This window comes from Oncorhynchus clarkii, chromosome 17 (genome assembly GCF_045791955.1).
Source record: "Oncorhynchus clarkii lewisi isolate Uvic-CL-2024 chromosome 17, UVic_Ocla_1.0, whole genome shotgun sequence".
NCBI classification, from domain to species: domain Eukaryota; kingdom Metazoa; phylum Chordata; class Actinopteri; order Salmoniformes; family Salmonidae; genus Oncorhynchus; species Oncorhynchus clarkii.
This window is the reverse complement of record NC_092163.1, coordinates 49113232-49141056: the sequence shown is the minus strand read 5'-3', so window position 1 is coordinate 49141056 and position 27825 is coordinate 49113232. Positions and strand designations below refer to the sequence as shown.

The window sequence follows — 27825 nt, the reverse complement described above, 5'->3', positions numbered from 1 at the left end:
AACAGAGGTATAGTAACAGGTCATGGGCTGCGCAATATAATTTCTACTGAGAAATTACTAAAACAGTTGAAATGAATATGCAACAACTGATTGAGAGACATTTATATTAAAAAAACAAAAATGTCATTTATTTAAACTTCTTCCTCATATACAACATTTTGCATGTTAAAATCACAACAAATGTAAGTGTTCAGCAACAGATTTGAGCAAATAAGAAATAAATAATTGAAGAGTAAATGAAAAAAGCTACTACTGTACCTAGTTATGTTATCAAACATTCACATTTCTAGTTTTACAGCACATTTATCAGCAAACTAATTACAAAAACAAGTTTAAAATGATAGTTGATTCAACATTACCGTACAATCGCTAGAGTTATTCAGTAGACAGTATACGAAGTCTAATCCCCTTGGTCAGCTTATAATTGAAGTCCATACAAACTCATTTACATTTCAGTGCACAACAGATGACCTGATTTACAAAAGGAGAGAATAAGCACTGCAATCCCTAACATTGCCAGGGGAACCTTTACCTAGACTAATAGTACCTGTTGCTGCATCAGCAACAAGACAAAAAGCTGTGCTATCAAAAACGCATCACAGAAATAAAATGCAGCAACTAAGACAATCCGGAAGCTAGACACAGCTGCCATCTTGGAATAGTCCAAACGATAAAAGAGAAAAAGAGAGAGTCAAACAAAGGCGATACGCTATAGTAATAAAAATCCTGTCCTTTATCACTCTGCCATGTGTTAGCAAAGCAGAAAAATACAAAAACAAATCTTTTATGACTTTTATATGACTTTTGCACCAAAATGGCAAAAGTGTGTCTGTGTGTGCTGGTGGAGGGGTGGCCTGGGCCAGGCCTGCTTCACCACATGTAGTAGCTGCGTGTGGTGTCCACGGGGGAGGGCTTGCTCTCTGTACCGCCCTCCTTGTCCTTCTCACTGTCTGCCTCCCATAGGTTGATGAGGGGCGGGTAGAGCTCATTGAGGGGGATGGAGGAGGTCTTCTGCATGTACTTCTTCAGGGAGTGGTGGTAGTTCTTCCTCTTCCAGCGCCGGGCCACATACACCCCCACAGTAGTCAGGCTGAGGAAGGCCAGCATGGTGGCCATGACGGCTAACAGGGCGGCACTAGGTCTCTGGTCCAACACGTCCAGGGTGAAGGTGACGCTGCGCGTGGTCACGTTGACGCACGACTTGTGGGTCTGCAGGTGAATGTTGGAAACAGTGAGGCACACCTCGTACTCGGTGGCCGGCTGCAGGTGGGTCAGGTTGTACTCGTGCACGTCGACGGGCACGCGTGCAGTGTAGGTGATGTGGGGGTTGTCAATCTTCATGGTGGCCGATGCCCACTTGAGGTTGGAGGTCATGACGTTGGAGTTGATCTTCCAGGAGACCAGAATGGAGTGGGACTCGGTCTGCTTGACGTAGATCTTCATCACCTCGGCACTGTCCAGCAGGGTGCCATTGACGCGGATGGTGGTGACGCGTGTGTCGGCGCCCTCTGTGTTCTGGGCTATGCAGGTGTAGCGACCGGAGTCCTCCACCTGGACGTGGGACAGTTGCAGGGTTCCCTCACTGCTCAGGTGGTACCGCTCCGACACCGTGTCCACTGTTATCTTGCTCCCCATAGGAGACACCCAGTATATCTCTGGCTCGGGCTCAGCAATAGCCCTGCAGTCCAGGCTGACACTCATGCCCAGCTCAAGGCTCAGGTGGCTGGGGAAGGTGTCGTGGGAGATGAAAGGCAGGCACTGCTCTGGGGAGTCCGGCAGCTTCACCTCTCTGACCCGCTGGCCCCGGAGCTCGGGCGGCGAGGTACACAGCATAGCCAGGGGCTCCATGAAGCGCACGCTGGTCCTGTTGGAGCTCATCCACTGGATGACACAGTCGCAACGTAGTGGGTTGCTGTGCAGGCTGATCTCGCGGAGGTTGGGCAGCGCCTCAACGGTGTGCTGGTAGACAGAGTTGAGGGCATTGTTGTTTAGCATCAGGCTCTCCAGGGAGGACACGTCCCTGAAGGCCGTCCGGTGCACGTAGGACAACTTGGGGTTGTTAGTGGCCTCCAGCTTGGTCAGCTCAGGCAGGTTGTCCAGGGCGTAAGAGTCGATGGATACCAGGTCAGCCATGTTGTTGATACCAAGCTCCTTCAGACGCAGCATGTTCCTGAAGTCTCCCTCATGGATCTTGTGCACTGGGTTCTTGTTCAGGTCTAGGAATTTCAGGTTGGGCACTTTCTGCAGGGCCAGCTGGGGCACCCGGACCAGCTTGTTGTCGTAGAAGGATAGGCTCTCCAGGTTATCCAGGCCCACCAGAGCATTCCCAGGAATGTCGGTGAGGTCCATGCAGGCCAGGACCAGGCTCCTCAGGCTCCCCAGTGGCTTGAAGTTCATGTCCAGGATGCCAATGACAGGATTCTCTCCGATCATCAGGATCTCCAGGTTGGGCGTTGCCTCGAACCAGCGGTTGTCGATAACCCGGAGCCTGTTGGAGTTGAGGTGGAGGCGCAGCAGGCTATGCAGACCGGAGAAAGCCCCGGGGGCGATGGTGCTGATCTGGTTGTGGTTGATGTAGAGTTCCTGTAGGTTGCTGAGGTCCTGCAGGCAGTGGTCAGGCAGCTGGCTAATCTGGTTCTCCTCCAGGTGAAGGGTGGTAAGCTGGTTCATGTTGGCCAGGCCCACAGCCTCCATTGTGCTGAAGTTGTTCTGGGACAGGTCCAGCTCCGTCAGGTTGAACAGGGCCTCTAGCTCCCCGCTGGTGTGGGCGATGGAGTTGCTCTGGAGCAGCAGCACCTGGGTGTCAGAAGACAGGTTGGAGGGGATGTGTGTCAGCCGCAAGTCGTTGCAGTCCACCGTGGCCGCCTCCCTGTAGGTGGACTGGGGGGTGAACCAGGGGCGCACCTCACACACACACAGCCGCGGGCACTCCCCGCCCTGCACCAGGGGCAACAGCAGCCCCACACACAGCCATGCCAGCGGGGGCCAGAGGAGGGGGCTTGGAGCCATGTTGTCTGCTCTCTGTCTGGTCACACTGAACTTAGAGGAGAGGCAGGGTTCCCGAGGACAGCCTGGAAGATAGGTGTGGGGTCATGGGCATCAGTGTCCTCCCTGCTTATAGTGGGTTTTTTCTAGAGCTGCAGTCCATCCACAGTTAGTGTGAGAGTGCGAGCAGTCCGCAATGATTGCAAGTGTGTGTGCGTTTCAGAAGGGGGTCAGGGGATGTTCAGGGTTGTCCTCTTCCTCCACTCATGTGTTTTTCTCTCTTCTCACAATTCTGCTGAATAAGTCTGCAACACACAAAAACCAAGAGAGGTATTAGAAGTCTGCAACAATGGTGAATGCATTACATTGTTCCATTATCATCCCAGAAACAGATGGTGATTTAGATAAAGAATATATATAGAGGAAGAGGGAGACTGCGAGATAAGAGGCAGGCGGTGAGGGATTGAGAGTTCCCGGTGAGAGATAAAAGCCATAAAACATATCAGACAGTGAGTTGCATTTCATTAAACACAGCTGATATTGACAAGGCTTCCCAGCTAGCACATAACATTCTGAGAACCTCTTACATCTTGGCGAGATCCTGGTTGTCCTATGGTTATTTTGCATACAATCTTCCCACAACTTTCTGAGAATGGTACAAGATAGTTGCTTGGCTTTGGAACATCCTTAGCCCATTTAGGGACTTTTCAAAAAACTTTATTTTCTTGGTTTTTCATTACTTTAACAGAATGTTTCTTAAAAGTTCACACATGGTTACATTTAAAATAAATGTAGGTTATGTTCCAGGAACGTTTGCCAACTGGTTTGACATTGGGAATGTCCTCAAATAGTTCAGAGACCATTAAGAAACAATGTTCTTCTGTGGGAACTGTATTATTTCAGCATAACGTTTCCTCATGGGTCTATTCAAAGTCATGTTCTCAAATTGGACGTTAAGAAAACATTCCATAAAAACCACAAGAAAACTGAAGTTATGTTCAGAGAATGTTATTTAAAAACATATACCATTCTCAGCATCAACAAAACTCTTTCTATGATCTTGTTAAAGATGCACCATGCAAAAATTGCTCCGCCATTTCCTGGTTGCTAAAATTCTATATACATTTTTGTCACATAAATTTCAGTTAATGTGACAAAACCAGCAAGTATAGTGTAGAGAATCCTCGTACCATCTAAACCACTGTGAAATATATATTTTTTCATTACCAAAAATATTGCATTTTCAGCTGTTTGAAGCTGGTGTACAAAATCGAAAGAAAAATATGCAAAAATTAAACATAAGAACGGCAAACATATAAATAACGCACATAGAACAGATTTGACTGTTAAACAGTCATCACTAGCTGGCCTCCGCCCAGTCCTCTGAACCTTACACTGAACCCAAACGCGTGAGTGCGTCTCTTGCATAAATTGATTTTGTCCCCCTACACCAAACGTGATCACTACACGCAGGTTAAAATATCAAAACAAACTACATTAATTAACCAATTACATTAATTTGGGAACAGGTCGAAAAGCATTAAACATTTATGGCAATTTCGCTAGTTAGCTTGCACTTGCTAGCTAATTTGTCCTATTTAGCTAGCTTGCTGTTGCTAGCTAATTTGTCCTGGTATATAAACATTGAGTTGTATATTTTACCTGAAATGCACAAGGTCCTCTACTCAGACAATTAATCCACACATAAAATGGTCAACTGAATCGTTTCTACTCATCTCTCCTCCTCCCAGGCATTTTCATCTTTGAACTTATATGGTGATTGGCATCTAAACATTCATAGTATTACTACACCAACCGGCAACACAGTTCGTCTTTCAATCACCCACGTGGGTATAACCAATGAGGAGACGACACGTGGGTACCTGCTTCTATAAACCAATGAGGAGATGGGAGAGGCAGGACTTGCAGCGCGATCTGCGTCAGAAATAGAAAGGAGTTCTATTTTAGCACTTGGCAACGCAGACGCTCGTTGACACGCGCGAGCAGAGTGGGTGCAATAATTGAATAACATTGATTTCTACACTTATTTTGCAACACTCGCGCACGCGACGCGAGTGGTGTGGTCAGCCTATTAGACTGCTGCCCTACGTACATAGTCATTGAACACTATGTGTATACTGTATTCATGTTATATAACTACTGCTGTACACACCTTTTCTATTCACATACTGTCTATACATACCATTCACATACAGTACACATATACACTCAGTGGCCAGTTAATTAGATACATCAATCAAGTACTGGGTCGGACACCCCTTTGCTTCCAGAAAAGCCTGAATTATTCGGGGCTTGGAAATGTTGCTCAATTGGTATCAAGGAACCCAACGTGTGCCAGGAAAACCTTCCCCACAACATTACACCACCGCCACCAGCCTGTATCGTTGACACCAGGCAGGATGGGGCCATGGACTCTTAAGCCAAATCCTGACTCTGCCTGCAGCATTATGAAACAGGAACCGGAATTCGTCCGACTAGGCTGTTTTTCCACTCCTCAATTGTCCCGAATTGGTGAGCATGTGCCCACCGGATCCACTTCTTGTTTTTAGCTGATAGAAGAGGAACCCATTGTGGTCGTCTGCTATAATAACCCATCCTTTACAAGGACCGACGAGCTGTGCGTTCCGAGATGCCGTTCTGCACACCACTGTTATACAAAGCCGTTATTTGCCTGTTTGCGGCCCGTCTGTTAGCTTGCATGATTTTTGCCATTCTCCTTCGACCTCTCATCAACTAAATGTTTTCACCCACAGGACTGCCGCTGACTGGATGTTTTTTGTTTGTCAAACCATTTTCGGTAAGCCCTACACCCTACTGTGCGTGAAAAGCCCCGGAGAACCGGCCAATTCTGAGGTACTGGAACTAGCGTGCCTGGCAGGCACCAACGATCATGCCACGCTCAAAGTCGCTTAGGTCACTTGTTTTGCCAAATCTAACATTCAATTGAACAGTAACGGAATGCCTCTCTGCCTGCTTTATATAGCAAACCATGGCCACGTGACTCACTGTTTGTAGGAGTGAACCATTTTCGTGAACTGGGTGGTGTACCTAATAAACTGTTCACTGAATGTATATTTATATTCCGGACTCTGGTCTGGAAGGTAATTTCCTGAAATTCTATCCATTTTGCCATGGGGTGTTGTACTGGGTATTTAAAGGGTAACTGCACCTGCTGATTTGGCCTCATTTCTTGGCTTGCTTCTCAAGAAATGCTGGCAGCCATGACAGAAGCCAAATGTGAGTTGGCTTGGGGGTGAGGTTTGATGTCTGTGTTTCTTGGGGGTGTGTCCTTGCCATCACCAAGACACACCTATCTGTCAGACCTTTCCAGCAGCTGTTTTCCTCCACTCAATCATAACAAACAAACCTCCTGCAGGTTGAGTTCAATAACTACAGGCAGATAGATGTATGGTGAGATGACGGAGGAAGCTTTGAATAGGTCAGTAGCCTACAGAGTAATATGAAAAGAATGCAATTGCTGAATTTATGTAGATATTCTAAACTAAGTGTTTTGCTAACTTTCAAATGTAGCAACAGGTCCGTGTTGAATAAACATACCATAGAAGCAATGTTCTGCTAATATAACAATGCACACCTTTCACCTTTCATTGTCATGCCCAGCCGATACAGATACAGTGCCAATCAACATTTTGTCTGGTGGTATTGGGGCTACCTTGGCAAACATGTCAGAGTGGTCATACCTTCCAATGTTGTTTTCCGTATACAACAGGAGTTCCCTGATCCTGCTGCAGAATACACAGGGTTTCTCCCTCCCCATATTGACTGATACCATTCAATAATTTAAAAAAGACAATACAAGTAAAAGTTGTGACAAGTAAAACATTTATGCCGAGTGCCAGGTCTCTTTCGTATAGAGTTGATCAGGCTGTAAATTGTGGCCTGTGGAATGTTGTCCCACTCCTCTTTAATGGCTGTACGAAGTTGCTGGATATTGGCGAGAACTGGAACACGCTGTTGTACACGTCGATCCAGAGCCTCCCAAACACACTCAATGGGTGACATGCTTGGTAAGTATGCAGGCCATGGAAGAACTGGGACATTTTCAGCTTCCAGAAATTGTGTACAGATCCTTGCGACATGAGCCTGTGCATTATCATGCTGAAACATGAGGTGATGGTGGTGGATGACTGGCACGACAATGGGCTTTGGGATTTCGTCACGGTATCTCTGTGCATTCAAATTGCCATCCATAAAATGCAATTGTGTTTGTTGTCCGTAGTTTATGCCTGCCCATACTATAACCCCACCACCACCATGGGGCACTCTGTTCACAACGTTGACATCAGCAAACCACTCGTCCACACGATGCCATACACACTGTCTGCCATCTGCCCGGTACAGTTGAAACCGAGATTAATCCGTGAAGCACACACTTCTCCAGCGTGCAAGTGGCCAGAGAAGATGAGCATTGGTCCACTGAAGTCAAACCCACAGTTTCATCAGCTGTCTGGGTGGCTGGTTTCAGATGATCCCGCAGCTGAAGAAGCCGGATGTGGAGGTCCTGGGCTGGGGTGGTTATACGTGAGCTGCGGTTATTAGGCTGGTTGGACGCACTGCCAATTTCTCTAAAACAACGTTGGAGGCGTATGGTAGAGAAATGAACATTCAATTCTCCGGCAACAGCTCTGGTGGACATTCCTGCTGTCAGCATGCCAATTGCATGTTCCCTCAAATCTTGAGACATCTGTGGCATTGTGTTGTGACAAAACTGCACATTTTATAGTGGCCTTTTATTGTCCCCAGCACAAGGTGCACCTTTGTTCTGAACATGCTGTTTAATCAGCTTCTTGATATGCCTGTCAGGGATGTAAACAAATTTGTGCACAAAATTTGAGAGAAATAAGCTTTTTGGAACATTTCTGGGATCTTTTATTTCAGCTTGTGAAACAACACTTTACATGTTGCGTTCATATTTTTGTTCAGTGTAGTTTATCAAGCCGGGTATTTTTTAATACAACTTTTCATATGACACACATTACCTGTTGTTGTTGATGAAGCCGTCTGTGTCGTCAGGAAAGTAACTCTGGTCACTATTTGAGGCCTCATGATGGCGTGTCCAGGAGGAATTTTAACGTCTGTTCTCAGGAGGTTTAAAAAACTTTCAGTTTTACCGGTCAGGAAATATATGGCTTCATTCCCACACCATAGGAAACCAAAAAACATATGTTCCCACAACTTCCAAGGAACCAAATGTGCTAGCTGGGTTTTAACCTAAATAACAGCATGAATAACTAATTCATATCTGCTAAATAGGCTACTGACAGCGCAACATTTCAGTGAAACTGAGAGTAATAGATTTAGTTTGCTGCTGACAAAGTGAAAATAAACAGTCACACCGGTATGTTAGAATACATTTATGAGTCAAATACATGCACACCAGGTTTTGTGCAGACCTGGTTTCAAATATTATTTGAAATCATTTTGAATACTTTAGCTGTGTTTGATTGACCTTGCCTGTTTCAATGGGAACAATAGACAAGTCCCAAAAGTAAAAATCCCACCGAAACAGCAGATGTTTAAAATATTTGAAAGATTTCAAATAGTATTTGAGCCCAGGTCTGGTTCTATGTTTGGACTGAAATGCCTGACATTCTGTATAGTTTCTCAGCGGAGGGTTAGGCTAGAGATATCACCCAGCCTACACAGCACCAGCCTGCAGACTTCTTGGGGACTCATTTGATATGGCTAACAGTGTAGAATACATCTGTGAAATTACTCTTGTTGCTGTGCTTTTGTGCAGAGGTTAGTTTCTGTCTTTTAAACAAGCTTTTACTCAGCCAAAAACAGGTGAAAAAAATCCAACACTGAGTTTAAGTTAATCAGTCCGAATGTCAATCAACCTGACTGCTCTGGCCTGTTAGGGGCAGGTTACCTCTGATGAACAAAAGCTAGAAAAAATGAGTGAGTCAGAGATTTCAGTAAAGTACTTCATCATATCGGTGTCCTCCTAATTCTCCTCCTTTTTATATCAAATAAGGAGCATACTACATACATTAACTGTGACATGTACTAGTCCGGCTGTTCTAACAGCTGGGTGAGTGAAGGGTGTTATAAATCATACTGCACATCCAACAATAAGACTATAAAATCTGAGTTCACATTGTATTGAATTTGTATTAAATACACATTGTGTGCATATGGCTCACTATATTTGTGTACAGAAGACCTGTCTTGTTGTTCAGAAAATGTTTAATATTATGGTCCAGAATTGTAATGCATATCAATGTATACAGTGCCTTCAGAAAGTATTCACACCCCTTGGCTTTTTACACATTTGTTGTGTTACAGCCTGAATGCATAATTGATTACATTTAGATTTTTTTGTCACTCGCCTACACACAATATCCCATAATGTCAAAGTGGAATTATGTTTTTCGTAATTTTGACAAATTAATAAAAAAATGAAAGGCTGGAATGTCTTGAGTCAATAAGTATTGATTTTGTTGTGGCAAGCCTAAATATGTTCAGGAGTAAAAATGTGCTTAGCAAGTAACATAATAAGTTGCATGGACTCACTGTGTGCAATAATGTTTTTTAACATGATATTTTAAGGACTCTCACATCTCTGTACCCCACACATACAATTATCTGTAAGGTCCCTCGGTTGAGCAGTGAATTTCAAACACAGATTCAACCACAAAGACCAGGAAGGTTTTCCAATGCCTCGCAAAGACGGGCATATATTGGTAGATGGGCAAAAAAAAGCAGACATTGAACATTCCTTTGAGCATGGTGAAGTTATTAATTCACTTTGGATGGTGTATCAATACACCAGGTCACTACAAAGATACAGGCGTCCTTCCTAACTCAGTTGCCGGAGAGGAAGAAATCGCTCAGGGATTTCACCATGATGCCAATGGTGACTTTAAAACAGTTACAGAGTTTAATGGCTGTGATAGGAGTAACTACAACAACATTGTAGTTATGCCACAATACTAACCTAGTAGACAGAGTAAAAAGAAGGAAGCCTGTACAGAATACAAATATTCCAAAACATGCATCCTGTTTGCAACAAGTCACTAAAGAAACACTGCAAAATATGTGGCAAAGCAATTAACTTTTTGTCCTGAATACAAAGTGTTATGTTTGGGGCAAATCCAAGACAACATATTATTGAGTACCACTCTCCATATTTGCAAGCATAGTGGTGGCTGCATCACGTTATGGGTATGCTTGTAATCGTTAAGGACTGGGGAGTTTTTCAGGATAAAAAATAAATGGAAAGGAGCTAAGTGCAGGCAAAATCCTGCTTTCCACCAGACACTGGGAGATGAATTAATCTTTCAGCAGGACAATAACCTAAAACACAAGGCCAAATCTATACTGGAGTTGCTTACCAAGAAGATACTGAATGTTTCTGAGTGGCTGAGTTACAGTTTTAACTTAAATCTAATTGAAAATCTATGGCAAGACCTGAAAATGTTTGTCTAGCAATGATGGACAACCAATTTGACAGAGATTAAAGCATTTTGAAAACATTATGGCAAATGTTGCACATTCCAGGTGTGGAAAGCTCTTAGAGACTTACCCAGCAAGACTCACAGCTGTAATTGCTGCCAAAGGTGATTCTACAAAGTATTGACTCAGGGGTGTGGGGATATTTCTGTATTGTCATTTTTTTTTAAATGCTAAAATGTCTAAAAACATGTTTTCATTTGGTCATTATGAGGTATTGTGTGTGTAGGTGGTTGAGAAAAAAAATTGGATTAATCCATTTTGAATTCAAGCTGTAGGCACTAAATGTATATTAGTAGATTAGAGAGTGGTAGACTAAATGTATGATGCATATTTGATATGTATATTTGTTCGTATCAGAGGTGTATTGTGGATATGAACTCGGCCACCCTGATGTACAATATTCTGTGTCCGTCTCTTCAGAGATTACCTACATGTTACTCTCCCCCAGGGGAATATCTGCCTATGCTACTGTGCCGGCACAGTGACAGAGGAAGATCCTTTTGGTGTGGCAGCAGCAGCCAGTGCTCGCTGATCTGACTGTGGGAACATTACTTACACAACCAGGGTGGGTAGAGAGAGGAAAAATGCTTGGCTCGACATAGTTTTAAAGGGAGACTCGATTTTCAAGACATGTCTCTAGAAAGCACCGGCAACACAGGTGGGTAGAAATCAATTAGAGGCCTGGAACCTCTGGGCTGTGACTTTGCCAGCACCGGGCTGGGCCCAGGGTGGTGGGATGGATGTGGGTGGACGGGCAGGGCTGAGGCCAGCGTGTTGGTAGTGGCAGGGCTGGTCTGACAGGTCTAGCCCCAGAGGACAGGGAGCATTCAGAAGCCCTTCACCGCCACCGTGCCAGCGCCTCACATCTATTTCAGATGAGCCACTGGCACTGCTGCGGTCTCTTCTTTCCCCAACACATTTAGGAGGCCCAATTATTGAAATGAAACACAGCAGTTTATTCTTCCTCTCCATGTGATCGTAAGGCCTGTCAGGGGGAAATATGTTTTTCCTATATCAGTTTGGTGATGTCAGTGATAAAGGTATTTCCACTGTAGTGGTAAAAACCTCTGTGCTGCTGTGAGAGTAGTGTTCTCAGCAGGTGACAGGTCAATGTAGGTATGATGGGGATGAACTACCATGTACAGTATGATCTGCACATGATCTATGACTATGCCTCTTCTCTGCCTGCCCTGCCTGGGGATATTCAAATCAGTGACAGTGGAAAATAACACTGCATTATCATAAACAGACATGACAGTGATGAGCACAGGGCAGGCCCTAGTAACTCCTATCCATTTGAGCATTTGAGCATTTGAGCATTTTTCTCACAAATGAAACCAAATCCATCGCTATCCAGGCTAATTTGTTTTCAATACTGGGGAAAGGGATGATTAAATCCCAGCCTTTTAGGCAAGGTGAAACACTTTGTATCTGTTCAGGCAGGATTCAAGTGGGTGTGCGTGTGTGAAGCTATTACAGCTGAGGATGGCAATATATCTCTTCAACCTGGAGGAATAATCAGCCTCCCATAACTCTCCTGGTCCTGTGTTCTCTGGGTCCTGCAGCTCCTACACTGAGAATAAACCACAGTGTTCCTCAGCCTCCAGTCTAAGTCAGATACTCATAAAATAACACATTGATCCTCAAAAACACACTCCGCACAGCCTGAAATGGTGTGTGTGTGTGTGTGTGTGTGTGTGTGTGTGTGTGTGTTTACACATCAAAACCTGACAACCATGTCTCTGAGTTTCAATATTAACATAGAACAGGTTTTGTTTGATTTCTCTCTTTTCTTTCATGTGTGATTTCTCATCTACATTCAGCGCAAATCTGGCAGAAACACAAAGCACAAGGATGTGAGACTGACAGGAACTCACAGCTTTGATTCAGCATATTGCAGGTGTGGTATTTATACTGACTCAAACAAAACGTAGTAATACAGAACATATAACAGAATGACAGTCCCAGTGTTTCATGTCTGCATATTTTAACAATGATCACAACATGGAATCTACATATCCATAACCCAACGCCTGATCAAAGGCCTATCTGCCAGTACAAATTCTCAATTTGTTTTTCTAGTCAGTGTGGGAGAAACAAGGTTCAGTACTGTATACTGGATACAATATATACGATGTGAAGTCCATTAGAGTATCCATTATCTGGTGAGTATCCTATTTTTATGGCTGTTACCGTGAGAAACTCCCACACCTCTTAGATACCGTTCCAATAGCCATGATGATCCATATCATTATTCAAATAAAATGACCCGGGAATACAGAGAGCCATCTCAATGATTCATATACTGTGACTGAACTGGAACATTGGGGCTTTACATCCTCTTCCTCTTCTCAGGGCTCAGGAAAGAACAATATAGAGATCTCAAAGTCATATCTCCCCCTCTATCCATCCATCAACCTATCTAACCATCTATTCATCTACCTATCTATGCACCTACAGTTGAAGTCCAAAGTTTACATACACTTAGGTTGGAGTCATTAAAACTCGTTTTTCAACCACTCCACAAATTTCTTATTAACAAACTATAGTTTTGGCAAGTTGGTTAGGACATCTACTTTGTGCATGACACAAGTCATTTTTCCAAAAATTCCTTACAGACAGATTATTATACTGTATCACAATTCCGGTGGGTCAGAAGTTTACATAAACTAAGTTGATTGTGACTTTAAACAGCTTTGAAAATTCCAGAAAATTATGTCATGGCTTTAGAAGTTTCTGATAGGCTAATTGACATAATTTGAGTCAATTGGAGGTGTACCTGTGGATGTATTTCAAGGCCTACCTTCAAACTCAGTGCCTCTTTGCTTGATTTCATGGGAAATTCAAAATAAATCAGCCAAGACCTCAGAAAAAATGGTAGACCTCCACAAGTCTGGTTCAACCTTGGGAGCAATTTCCAAATGCCTGAAGGTACCACGTTCTTATGAACAAACAATAGTACGCAATCATAAACACCATGGGACCACGTAGCTGTCATACTGCTCAGGAAGGAGACGCGTTCTGTCTCCTAGAGATGAACGTACTTTGGTGCGAAAAGTGCAAATCAATCCCAGAACAACAGCAAAGGACCTTGTGAAGATGTTGGAGGAAACAGGTACAAATGGTCTGATGAGACAAAAATATAACTTTTTGGTCTAAACTCCACTCGCCGTGTTTAGAGGAAGAAGAAGGATGAGTACAACCCCAAGAACACCATCCCAACCGTGAAGCATGGAGGTGGAAACATCATTCTTTGGGGATGCTTTTCTGCAAAGGGGACAGGACGACTGCACCGTATTGAGGGGAGGATGGATGGGGCCATGTATCGCGAGATCTTGGCCAACAACCTCCTTCCCTCAGTAAGAGCATTGAAGATGGGTCGTGGCTGGGTCTTCCAGCATGACAACAACCCGAAACACACAGCCAGGGAAACTAAGGAGTGGCTCCGTAAGAAGCATCTCAAGGTCCTGGTGTGGCCTAGCCAGTCTCCAGACCTGAACCCAATAGAAAATCTTTGGAGGGAGCTGAAAGTCCATATTGCCCAGCGACAGCCCCGAAACCTGAAGGATCTGGAGAAGGTCTGAATGGAAGAGTGGGCAAAAATCCCTGCTGCAGTGTGTGCAAACCTGGTCAAGAACTACAGGAAACATATGATCTCTGTAATTGCAAACAAATGTTTCTGTACCAAATAGTAAGTTCTGCTTTTCTGATGTATGAAATACTTATGTCATGCAATAAAATGCAAATGAATGACTTAAAAATCATACAATGTGATTTTCGTTTTTGATTCCGTCTCTCACAGTTGAAGTGTACCTATGATACAAATTACAGACCTCTACATGCTTTGTAAGTAGGAAAACCTGCAAAATCGGCAGTGTATCAAATACTTGTTCTCCCCACTGTATATCCAAAATGTCCATTTATTTGGCGCGTTTGGCGCGTTTGATCTTGATACTTTTGTAATACCACTTTAGGTATTTTTAAACGTTAATAATCGATCAAATTGAAGACGGGTCTATCTGTTTTCAATACAGGACAACAACAAACTGATGCTACTTTTCTAGTCTGTCCAACACTCAACAGTGGTACACTGTTTCAAGATGGCCGTACTTCTTCATTTCACAAAGGAATAACCTCAACCATTTTCCAAAGACTGGTGACATCCAGTGGAAGCGGTAGGAACTGCAAACAAGTGCCTGAGAAATCCAGTTCCCCAATGGAAACTCATTGAATTGACAGTGACCTCAAATTGATTTTTTTCTGAATGGTTAGTCCTCTGGGTTTTGCCTGCTACATAAGTTGTTATACTCACAGACATGATTCAAACAGTTTTATTAACTTCAGTGTTTTCTATCCAAATCTACTAATAATATGCATATCTTATATTCTTGGAATGAGTAGCAGGAAGTTGAACGCTATTTATCCAAAAGTGAAATTGCTGCCCCCTATCCCAAAGAAGTTTTAAGGACAACAAAATCAGGGTATTGGAGTGGCGATCAGAAAGCCCTGAACTCAATCGTATAGAAAATCTGTGGGCAGAACTGAAAAAGCGTGTGCAAGCAAGGAGGCCTACAAACCTGACTCAGTTACACCAGCTCTGTCAAGAGGAATGGGCCAAAAGTCACCCAACATATTGTGGGAAGCTTGGAAGGCTATCCAAAATGTTTGACCCAAGTTAAACAGTTTAAAGGCAATGCTACCAAATACTAATTGAGTGTTTGTTAACTTCTGACCCACTGGGAATGTTATGAAATAAATAAAAGCTGAAATAAATCATTCTCTCTACTATTATTCTGACATTTCACATTCTTAAAATAAAGTGGAGATCCTAACTGACCTAAGACAGGGACATTTTACTAGGATTAAATGTCAGGGATTGTGAAAAACTGAGTTTAAATGTATTTGGCGAAGGTGTATGTAAACTTCCGACTTCAACTGTATCTATCGGTCTGTCTGTCTATACACTGCATCTTTTATATCCAGCCATCTATCAGGCAAACTAATTTTTGTCTCTCTCTCCCCTCATCTCTCTTTCTTCCTCGCTCCTTCCCTCTCTCTTCTCTTAAATTGGAGGAGACAGGCGAGGTAATCGCTGTTTTCACGCTGAAGCCATAAAACTCAGACACCTGGCACCAGACTCCTGGAGGGCTGGCAGCTCTGTGGGGGGTTGTATCCGGTCTGACCGAACGCTACCACAGTGTGTGTGTTCATGCGTGTGTGTGTGTGTGTGTGGGGGGGGGGGGGGGGGGGGGGGATTGATAATGACAGGTCACCTCTAGGGCTGTTTCGGTGACCGTTTTGCCGCCACACCGGCAGTCATGAGTCATGACCACAGTCAAATTCCATGTGACCGTTTAGTCACGGTAACTGGTAACTAGGCTTCTCCAAGCTCTGATGCTGCTGATGGTCATTCATAGCCTACCAAACCTGATAACTGCCTGGTACTTGGCACTCTATTGTCCCTCGAACCACTGACATCAATGCAAATGTATTCGAAAATCTAATCAAACACTCCATGAGAGCCCATGAGCTCATGTTGTGCCATATTTCTATTTACATTTTTTTGTCTTATTTTTTTGTTGTTACTTTTACCCCGTTTTCTCCCCAATTTCGTGGTATCCAATTGGTAGCTACAGTCTTGTCTCATCGCTGAAACTCCCATTTGGGACTTGGGAGAGGCGAAGGTCGAGAGCCGTGCATCCTCCGAAACACAATCCAACCAAGCCACACTGCTTCTTGACACAATGCCCACTTAACCCGGAAGCCAGCCGCACCAATGCGTCGGAGGAAACACCATGCACTTAGCAAACCGTGTCAGCGTGCACTGCACCCGGCCCGCCACAGGCGCAATATTTCTATAGTCTATGCAATTGCTTGAAAAAACAGAGTTTTGAAGGCCTCTATTAAAAAGAGAAGGATCCCATCAGCTTTCTATAGGCTAGGCCTACTATATTTATTCATCAACTTTCTTAACATTAAGCACATTGCTTTGCCTTACAACAGGAGACTAGCCTACCTGGCTGGCATGAAAATGAACAACGGGAAAAGTATCCTCAATTCCAAATTTAGGTGCATAGATGACATGTATTTTTTTTACCCATGCCCCTGTTACCGAGATAGGTGACTGAATATTCCATTCTAAATCAAAACTAATTTCACACATATTATTTAGTATATGTAAAGACAACATTGAATTAAGAATAGTCTGATCGGTGCCAATATTATCAGCTGATGTGTTATCACGTGTGAATGACGGCAAGCATGTGCAGTAAGACAAGAAACAGTGCATTCATTTTTTGGCGATTTTCTTCAAATCATAGTCGCACACTTCATGTAGCGTAGCCCATAGGCCAAAATGTTTTGATCAGGTTTGTATCACAACTAAAGTGGCCAAATAACTACTTAAAATTAAGCACATGAATCCGCTTTACAACCGTTGTAGAGCCTAACTGGCAATCATAGGCGGCGCATGAGTTTCAAGTTTGGGGAAGATGATTTTCACCATAGAAATGCTTCATTATAATAAAGCATTACATGTATAATCACATTTGCGGTCACTTTTGAGAACAGTGTTTTCCCGCTAATTGATTGCATTTGGGAACGTTCACACTTATAGCCTACTGTTGTGTGCACATTGCTGCACTTATAATGTGAACAAAATAGCCTAATAGTTTATCAACATTTTAAGCTAAACATTCTGATCTGTTGCATCAGCCTCATTGCTTTTAAAAGTTTTTCTGATGCGAGTGGTTGTATTCATTTGGGATATATACAGTTGAAGTCGGAAGTTTACATACACCTTAGCCAAACTAAGTTTTTCACAATTCCTGACATTTAATCCTAGTAAAAATTCCCTGTCTTAGGTCAGTTAGGATCACCACTTTATTTTAAGAATGTGAAATATCAGAATAATAGTAGAGAGAATGATTTATTTCAGCTTTTATTTCTTTCATCACATTCCCAGTGGGTCAGAAGTTTACATACATTCAAATAGCATTTGGTAGCATTGCCTTTAAATGTTTAACTTGTGTCAAATGTTTTGGGTAGCCTTCCACAAGTTTCCCATAATAAGTTGGGTGAATTGTGGCCCATTCCTCCTGACAGAGCTGGTGTAACTGAGTCAGGTTTGTAGGCCTCTTTTAATCGCGCACGCTTTTTCAGTTCTCCCCACAAATTTTCTATGGGCTTGAGGTTAGGGCTTTGTGATGGCCACTCCAATACCTTGACTTTGTTGTCCTTAAGTCATTTTGCCACAACTTTGGATGCTTGGGGTCATTGTCCGTTTGGAAGACCCATGAGCGACCAAGCTTTAACTTCCTGACTGATGTCTTGAGCTGTTGCTTCAATATATTTATGAAATTTTCCTCCCTCATGATGCAATCTAGTTTGCGAAGCACCCCCACAACATGATGCTGCCACCCCTGTGCTTCACGGTTGGGATGGTGTTCTTCGGCTTGCAAGCCTCCCCCTTTTTCCTCCAAACATAACGATAATCATTATGGCCAAACAGTTATATTTTTTTTCATCAGACGAGAGGACATTCCTCCAAAAAGTACAATATTTGTCCCCATGTGCAGTTGCAAACTGTAGTCTGGCTTTTTTATGGCGGTTTTGGAGCAGTGGCTTTTTCCTTGCTGAGTGGCCTTTTAGGTTGTGTCGATATAGGACTTGTTTTACTGTGGATATAGATATTTCTGTACCTGTTTCCTCCAGCATCTTCACAAGGTCCTTTGCAGTTGTTCTGGGATTGATTTGCAATTTTCGCACCAAAGTACGTTCATCTCTAGGAGACAAATCGCATCTCTTTCCTGCGCGGTATGATGGCTGTGTGGTCCCATGGTGTTAATACTTGCGTACTCTTGTTTGTACAGATGAACGTGGTACCTTCAGGCATTTGGAAATTGCTCCCAAGGATAAACCAGACTTGTGGATGTCTACCATTTTTTTCTGAGGTCTAGGCTGATTTCTTTTGATTTTCCCATGATGTCAAGCAAAGAGGCACTGAGTTTGAAGGTAGGCCTTGAAATACATCCACAAGTACACCGGCAATTTACTCAAATGATGTAAATTAGCCTATCAGAAGCTTTTAAAGCCATGACATAATTTTCTGTAATTTTCCAAGCTGTTTAAAGGCACAGTCAACTTAGTGTATGTAAACTTCTGACCCACTGGAATTTTGATACAGTGAATTATAAGTGGAATAATCTGTCTGTAAACAACTGTTGGAAAAATGACTTGTGTCATGCACAAAGTACATGTTCTAACCAACTTGCCAAAATTATAGTTTGTTAACAAGAAAATTGTGGAGTGGTTTAAAAACTAGTTTTAATGACTCCAACCTAAGTGTATGTAATCTTCCGACTTCAATTGTAGCATCCCACAAGTGTCCCAGAGAATGTTTAGAATATTTATTTATTGCACAGAAGGACAAGTTGACCAATAGAATAGGTCAACTTTTGTACTATGGGGGATAGTAGATTGACATAGGCTAGCGCTTTTGCTGTTCGTTAGGCCTACTCATCTTGTTGGCTGACGAAAAGTTGGCAAAATGTGGAACATACAGTACTTCTAAAATCTTCAATTTTGCAATGTGAGTGAGTGTGCTTCGGAGCACAGCAGCCGGGAGAAGGGAATTATAATTATTATATTCAACCCAAGGGCACAATGGCCACTTTGGCTGCAAAGGGAATTGATTTTTTTAGGGGGCACTACGGCCAAACAAGGGGGATGATGCTGGTAAATTCGATGCCTGGTGAGAATATTATCAAGTGCTTGTCAAATTGTGAATGAGAGACTGATGAAGTGTGTGCAGCCTGCACAAGAAACAAAATCAGAGATCATGCCTTTCACGCTACTTTTTTTCACATCATAATTAGAGTTGCATCATGCAGCCTTAGAATGGATTAAAAATCAAAACATATAGCCCAACTTTTGTGTCACAACTAAAGTTGCATAAATAGCTCTAAATCAAGCATATAGGTGGACACGTTTCTTTGTTAACTGCTTAACACAGAATAACCGCATGTGTGCACTTCCTTGGAAATCATTTGGAGAATATATTATTTATATTTTATTCAGCTATGTTCAATTGTATTCTTTATACTATAAAATAATAAAAAAGAATGCCACGGAATTCTCAACAAATCTTGTCTGCTAAATGAACTAGTGTAACCCATAGCCATATCAGGGCCTAACATAAGGAACTGTGAAACTCTTCCACATAAGTAACCAATAGACTGATATTCCTGTTCCTGTGAAAGTGGAACAGGAATACTGCTAAAAGAGTAGAACCATTATGGGGGGATTAAGGCTAGTCTACGATATCATGCTATACTATTTATATCCTGTTTATACTCTTAATCTACAGGATGTACACAACAATGCCTCAGGAGCAGACATACAGTGCCTTGCGAAAGTATTCGGCCCCCTTGAACTTTGCGACCTTTTGCCACATTTCAGGCTTCAAACATAAAGATATAAAACTGTATTTTTTTGTGAAGAATCAACAACAAGTGGGACACAATCATGAAGTTGAACGACATTTATTGGATATTTAAAACTTTTTTAACAAATCAAAAACTGAAAAATTGGGCGTGCAAAATTATTCAGCCCCCTTAAGTTAATACTTTGTAGCGCCACCTTTTGCTGCGATTACAGTTGTAAGTCGCTTGGGGTATGTCTCTATCAGTTTTGCACATCGAGAGACTGAAATGTTTTCCCATTCCTCCTTGCAAAACAGCTCGAGCTCAGTGAGGTTGGATGGAGAGCATTTGTGAACAGCAGTTTTCAGTTCTTTCCACAGATTCTCGATTGGATTCAGGTCTGACTTGGCCATTCTAACACCTGGATATGTTTATTTTTGAACCATTCCATTGTAGATTTTGCTTTATGTTTTGGATCATTGTCTTGTTGGAAGACAAATCTCCGTCCCAGTCTCAGGTCTTTTGCAGACTCCATCAGGTTTTCTTCCAGAATGGTCCTGTATTTGGCTCCATCCATCTTCCCATCAATTTTAACCATCTTCCCTGTCCCTGCTGAAGAAAAGCAGGCCCAAAACATGATGCTGCCACCACCATATTTGACAGTGGGGATGGTGTGTTCAGGGTGATGAGCTGTGTTGCTTTTACGCCAAACATAACGTTTTGCATTGTTGCCAAAAAGTTCAATTTTGGTTTCATCTGACCAGAGCACCTTCTTCCACATGTTTGGTGTGTCTCCCAGGTGACTTGTGGCAACTTTAAACGACACTTTTTATGGATATCTTTAAGAAATGGCTTTCTTGCCACTCTTCCATAAAGGCCAGATTTGTGTAATATACGACTGATTGTTGTCATATGGACAGAGTCTCCCACCTCAGCTGTAGATCTCTGCAGTTCATCCAGAGTGATCATGGGCCTCTTGGCTGCATCTCTGATCAGTCTTCTTCTTGTATGAGCTGAAAGTTTAGAGGGACGGCCAGGTCTTGGTAGATTTGCAGTGGTCTGATACTCCTTCCATTTCAATATTATCGCTTGCACAGTGCTCCTTGGGATGTTTAAAGCTTGGGAAATATTTTTGTATCCAAATCCGGCTTTAAACTTCTTCACAACAGTATCTCGGACCTGCCTGGTGTGTTCCTTGTTCTTCATGATGCTCTCTGCGCTTTTAACGGACCTCTGAGACTATCACAGTGCAGGTGCATTTATACGGAGACTTGATTACACACAGGTGGATTGTATTTATCATCATTAGTCATTTAGGTCAACATTGGATCATTCAGAGATCCTCACTGAACTTCTGGAGAGAGTTTGCTGCACTGAAAGTAAAGGGGGCTGAATAATTTTGCACGCCCAATTTTTCAGTTTTTGATTTGTTAAAAAAGTTTGAAATATCCAATAAATGTCGTTCCACTTCATGATTGTGTCCCACTTGTTGTTGATTCTTCACAAAAAAATACAGTTTTATATCTTTATGTTTGAAGCCTGAAATGTGGTAAAAGGTCGAAAAGTTCAAGGGGGCCGAATACTTTCGCAAGGCACTGTAACAAGCATTGTTTTCGGCTTCCTGGCCAGCAACCCCTAGTCAGGTGCAACACTTGTCTGAAGAGGCCAAACTGCTTAAACCAGATACACAGAGATTCAGTGTTCACACATTCTTTGAACTTAACCCAGAACAGCCCAAAAGAAGAAAAACAGGTAGAGGTGAGGGATAAAGGAGAGGGTGCAAAGATGCAGAGCAATGTAGGGCGGCTAGAGTGTTGGGCCAGTAACCAAAAGGTAGCTGGTTTGAATACCCGAGCTGACAAGGTGAAAAATTTGTCGATGTGCCCTTGAGCAAGGTACTTAACGCTAATTTGCTCCAGGGGTGCTCTACTACTATGGTTGAAGCTATAAAACAACACATTTCTCTGTGCCTATATGGTGTATGTGAAAATAAAAAAATGGACTTGAATTTACATATCATATCTCACTACACAAACAAATGCTTTGTCACAGGAGACCCAAGCCCTGCTTTAAACCTAGTTTAACTCTACTCCTATAGTGAGTGTCTTCGGGGGCCCTGGCATTTTGTGTGACAGCTTGAGGCATTTGGGTACAGCAAATTGTCCAGTGTTCAAAAAACTTTGCTGGGGTGCAAAATGAAGTGTCATTCCTATTGGAATCCAGCCAGGGTTGGAACTTGTTTTCACCTGCAACCTGCACTCAGAATGACCGCCAGGTTTAGGATCACTGAGAGGAAACTACCTACGACATTTAAACTGGAACAAACAACTCAGTAATGGGTACAAAAAGTGTAACTGATTGGATTAGTTTATAAAAATGCATTCTATTTACCTTTGTGTCGCATAAGATTAATCAATCAATGAATGCACATGCACAAAAATAGATATTGAAACAGACAATTCTAAAACTCAACCTGCAAGAGAGCATGCTGAGAAGTATGATGGGTGTGGTTTTGGTTCAAAGTGATGTGTATGAGTTTCAGGCCCCTGTACTGGAGTAAAACTGGGCCTCAAAATATAGCCTTATGAAATACATATGGTATTGGGTTAAATAATAATAAAAAATAATAACATATCTGCTTGGGATCTAACTTAGTGAAGTTCATAAGACTGAAAACAGAGGAACGCAACAACCATGCCTCTGTCACTAACAAAGACAGTCATGGCTGGTAACGCTACAATGTAATTGAAAGGCAAGGCACTGGGAAATATGTGAATAAGGCTTTACACTAAGCAGTGTGTTAATTTAACACTCTTCTGATGACTATATGGGTCCACAGACTCAACACTTTCAGTGTTGATTTAACACTCTCAGTAGCTAGGTTTCTATCCAATTGGTGACAGATTTTCATGTGAATATTCAAAAATCCTCATAAAAACAATATGCCCATTTTCCCACCAGAGATGTGTGATGACGTAGTGCACATAAAAATATGTTTTGCGGTTAAATTCCCATGTACCAAATAAAAAATACGAGTTAAATATGTTTCCATCACATTTTCAATTCTACTGATGGTTTTGTCACAACAAATGTTGTGTTACATGGCAAACGTGCCCACTCTGGTCTTGGAACATGTGGTCTAGCCAACAGCTCGCAGACAGTGTGGGAAGGCTACCTACATGATGAGGTTATTATGGATAAGAGCAAGATTATTTTTATTTGTCAAACGGCAGCCAAGCATCGATCATCATCTGGTGGGGCGAACAACAACAAAAACAATTGGGGATGCATGCCAGCAAAGCCACTACACAACACTAAACAATATATTAATTGCACTATAACGGTGACAAACGGTGCCCACAAACTCTTAGGGCCTACATAAAGCTGTCCCGACAGCAGAGTCCCAACAGCAGTTCCAACACCTCCCACTGCTACACCTGGCTATCAGCGGAGCCTTGTCTGGCAGCGAAACAGTTCATTCAGCCTCATTTACTGCCTTTAAAATAAATATAGCTGATAAGGCTGACTTGCTTAAACAAATGTGGTTTCTAGTGACAATTGAGATGTACAAACTATGGCATAAGGGGATGACAAGCAGATAAGAGGCCATCCGTAATTTCGATGAAGACATTCATGATCGAGCTAGGACGGACATAGTCAATATAACTATTTGTTCAGCACTTTTGAAAATGGACAGCGACAGAATTCAGAACATGGGCTGTTCTTACAGTGTTATCCCTGTACACCAAGTCAGAACCATAGGATAAATAAAGGGGGCATACAGTGGGGAGAACAAGTATTTGATACGCTGCTGATTTTGCAGGTTTTCCTACTTACAAAGCATGTAGAGGTCTGTAATTTTTATCATAGGTACACTTCAACTGTGAGAGACGGAATCTAAAACAAAAACGTAGAAAATCACATTGTATGATTTTAAGTAATTAATTTGCATTTTGTTGCATGCAATAAGTATTTGACACATCAGAAAAGCAGAACTTAATATTTGGTATAGAAACCTTTGTTTGCAATTACAGAGATCATACGTTTCCTGTAGTTCTTGACCAGGTTTGCACACACTGCAGCAGGGATTTTGGCCCACTCCTCCATACAGACCTTCTCCAGATCCTTCAGGTTTCGGGGCTGTCACTGGGCAATACGGACTTTCAGCTCCTTCCAAAGATTTTCTATTGGGTTCAGGTCTGGAGATTGGCTGCCACTCCAGGACCTTGAGATGCTTCTTACGGAGCCACTCCTTAGTTGCCCTGGCTGTGTGTTTCGGGTCGTTGTCATGCTGGAAGACCCAGCCACGACCCATCTTCAATGCTCTTACTGAGGGAAGGAGGTTGTTGGCCAAGATCTCACGGTACATGGCCCCATCCATCCTCCCCTCAATACGGTGCAGTCGTCCTGTCCCCTTTGCAGAAAAGCATCCCCAAAGAATGATGTTTCCTGGGGTTGTATTCATCCTTCTTCTTCCTCCAAACACGGCGAGTGGAGTTTAAACTCATCAGACCACATTATATTCTCCCATTCCTCCTCTGGATCATCCAGATGGTCATTGGCAAACTTCAGACGGGCCTGGACATGCGCTGGCTTGAGCAGGGGGACCTTGCGTGCGCTGCAGGATTTTACAGTATACATATTAGATAATTTATGCAGCAGCATACAAGACATTTTTGGGCTCACCTTGTGCTGTGCTCACTTGAACAGGAAGGAGGCGCGGCGGTCCTTCATTGGCTAATTTTCTCATCAAAGTCTGGCATTCTCTGGATTTATGGTGCTTTCAAGACAACTCTGAAAAAAACAAGGTCGAATCATGATGACGTCAGTGATCTTCAGGTCGTAGCTCTAGAAAGAGGCCTGAGTTCCTGACTTGCAATTCTTGTTGGATGACCAAAACATATTTCCCCAGTCAGAGCTAATTTTTTCCCAAGTTCCAAGTTGTCTTCAACTCACTGAAGTCAGATTTCCCAGTTCCGAGTTAACAGTTGCTTTGGGCGAGGTAGAAATCATGCTGGATTGACAGCATGGCCAATGTTGAATGTTTAACATTTTAAACATGGAAAAGAGACCCTTAAACCCAGACTTGGGAACACAAACCCACTTAACTGAATAGCAGGCTAGTGATTGCTTTGCAATGCTTGCAGTTAGCCACTGATTCTTTCCAAACCACTCATTGTTGAGTTTGCGATTTCCAACTTGTGTAATGTTTATGTCCAATACGTTGTATCTATAATTTATTTTAATTATTTCTCTTCATATGACAAGTATTAAAAATAATTTTCCAGTAGATTGTCGACTTGATTCATGATGATGACTGCTAGCTAAGATTTTGAAAGTATGATGTTGATATGATCAGTCCAATCAAAGCTACTGTAGATATAAAGTGATTTGACATCATTTTATCTGTGACCAATGACCTTGAGCCTTCTTGGATGGGCACTTCTAATTTAACTCTATAGCAGCACCCAAGGGACTTGAATTTTCGAGCTCTACCCTTAGATTTGGTGGTGACGTAGTGTCCCCATGAGTGACAGAACACTGAGCCAATCATGTTGTAACTAGAGAACATTACCAACCCCTACGCTCCGTATTTTCCGCTGGCTGCTCCACCACCACAGAAAGCACTGAGCTGGGCTGAAACACCTGCATTTTGGAGCTGCCATCCTCAAGAAAGCAAAAAAGAGACAATGTTTGTATGCCGCTTTTTTAACTCAATGATTTTAGATTTTTTTTTACATTGTTTGAAAACTGATATGTGACATGTATTAATGCCAAAATAAAATGCTTTTTTTTTTGTTGATAAAATTGTGGGGCTCAAGCTCTGCCCAACCTTCTGTGAATGATGGGTCGCCACTGCCCCTGAGTGCCTGAACCATGACGCTAATCTCACAGCCTGGGGAAGCACAGAACAGCACACTCATTTACAGTTTACACGGAGGTACACACACAGGCACGCACAGACACGCCGATTATGCTCACACACAAGCTCACAAAGGCCCACATTCACACACATAACTCATTCAACAATACACACACACACAAAGAGTTTAAGAGCTATACATACAAACATACATAAAGACGTATACCACAACATGAACACAGGCATATCATCAGCAAACCAGTGCCTGCGAATCATGAACACCACCACCCACTCATACTGTACATGCTGTGGTTGTACATAAATTGCATACATAGTCCTGGTCCTAGTACTGGTGCACAAACAGTTTCTTTCACACACACTCCTACTCACACCTCCACAAACCAGTGGTACACTGAAAGGGCAGAAATCCCTCATCCAGACATTATCCAGCTGGTTTAGAGCAGGCCTCAGGCATGCAGAGGGGATTTACTCTGCCTCTTCATTCTGTCACAGCCTTTATGTGTTTTAGCTTCCTCAAAACACACATGCATGATCACGCACACCATACACAAAAGCTTACAAACTCACAAAACACGCAAACACACAAACAAACACAAACACACAACCATACTGTACACAAAATCATACACACACACATACACACCTCATACCCCTGTAAATATTAAATGGGTTCAATTCTCGGGCCGACTCTCTTCTCTGTATACATCAATGATGTTGCTCTTGCTGCTGGTGATACTCTGATCCACCTCTACGCAGACAACACCATTCTGTATACTTCTGGCCCCTCTTTGGACACTGTGTTAACTAACCTCCAGATGAGCTTACATGCCATACAATTCTCCTTCCGTGGCCTCCAACTGCTCTTAAACACAGGTAAAACTAAATGCATGCTATTCAATCGATCACTGCCCTCACCTGCTCACCCGTCCAGCATCACTACTCTGGACGACTCTGACTCAGAATACGTGGACAACTACAAATACCTAAGTGTCTGGTTAGACTGTAAACACTCCTTCCAGACTCACATCAAACATCTCTAATACAAAATGAAATCTAGAATCGGCTTCCTATATCGCAACAAAGCATCCTTCACTCATGCTGCCAAACATACCCTCGTAAAACTGACCATCCTACCGATCCTCGACTTCGGTGATGTCTTCTATAAAATAGCCTCCAACACTCTACTCAACAAACTGGACGCAGTCTATCACAGTGCCATCCGTTTTGTCACCAAAGCCCCATACACTACCCACCATTGCGACATGTACGCTCTCGTTGGTTGGCCCTCGCTTCATACTCGTCGCCAAACCCACTGGCTACAAGTTATCTACAAGTCTCTGCTAGGTAAAGCCCCGCCTTATCTCAGCTCACTGGTCACCATAGCAGCACCCACTCGTAGCACGCGCTCCAGCAGGTATATCTCACTGGTCACCCCCAAAGCCAATTCCTCCTTTGGTCGTCTTTCTTTCCAGTTCTCTGCTGCCAATGACTGGAATGAACTGCAAAAATCTCTGAAGCTGGAGACTCACATCTCCCTCACTAGCTTTAAGCACCAGCTGTCAGAGCAGCTCACAGCACCTGTACATAGCCCATCTGTAAACAGCCCATCTATCTACCTACCTCATCCCCATACTGTATTTAATTATTTATCTTGCTCCTTTGCACCCCAGTATCTCTACTTGCACATTCATCTTCTGCACATCTACCATTCCAGTGTTTAATTGCTATATTGTAATTACTTTTCCACCATGGCCTATTTATTTTATGTCCTTAACTTACCTAATTTGCACTCGCTGTATATAGACTTTTTGTTTTCTTTTGTTCTACTGTATTATTGACTGTATGTTTTGTTTATTCCATGTGTAACTCTGTGTTGTTGTATGTGTCGAATTGCTTTGTTTTATCTTGGCCAGGTCACAGTTGCAAATGAGAACTTGTTCTCAACTAGCCTACCTAGTTAAATAAAGGTGAAATAAAAAAATACAAAATATGTTCACCCAGCTTAGTGCCTTCCCTTCCAGAAAGGATAAGGCA

The 27825-nt window shown here is 42.7% G+C and overlaps 1 protein-coding gene across 2 annotated transcripts in view; it reads right to left on the bottom strand.

Annotated features, from left to right (window-relative positions):
* Window positions 1-149: 149 nt before the first annotated feature.
* LOC139369795 (leucine-rich repeat neuronal protein 1-like) overlaps window positions 150-27825 on the bottom strand; it is a 37941-nt gene continuing 10265 nt past the window's right edge. The window contains exon 2 of one of the 2 annotated variants that reach the window (XM_071109063.1): window positions 150-3290. In XM_071109063.1, coding sequence (XP_070965164.1) covers window positions 871-3009 — 2139 coding nt within the window. In that variant the 5' untranslated portion in view covers window positions 3010-3290 and the 3' untranslated portion in view covers window positions 150-870. Of the gene's footprint in view, window positions 3291-24616; window positions 24702-27825 lie in introns of those variants that run through there. The other variant, XR_011627068.1, reaches the window with a different exon arrangement.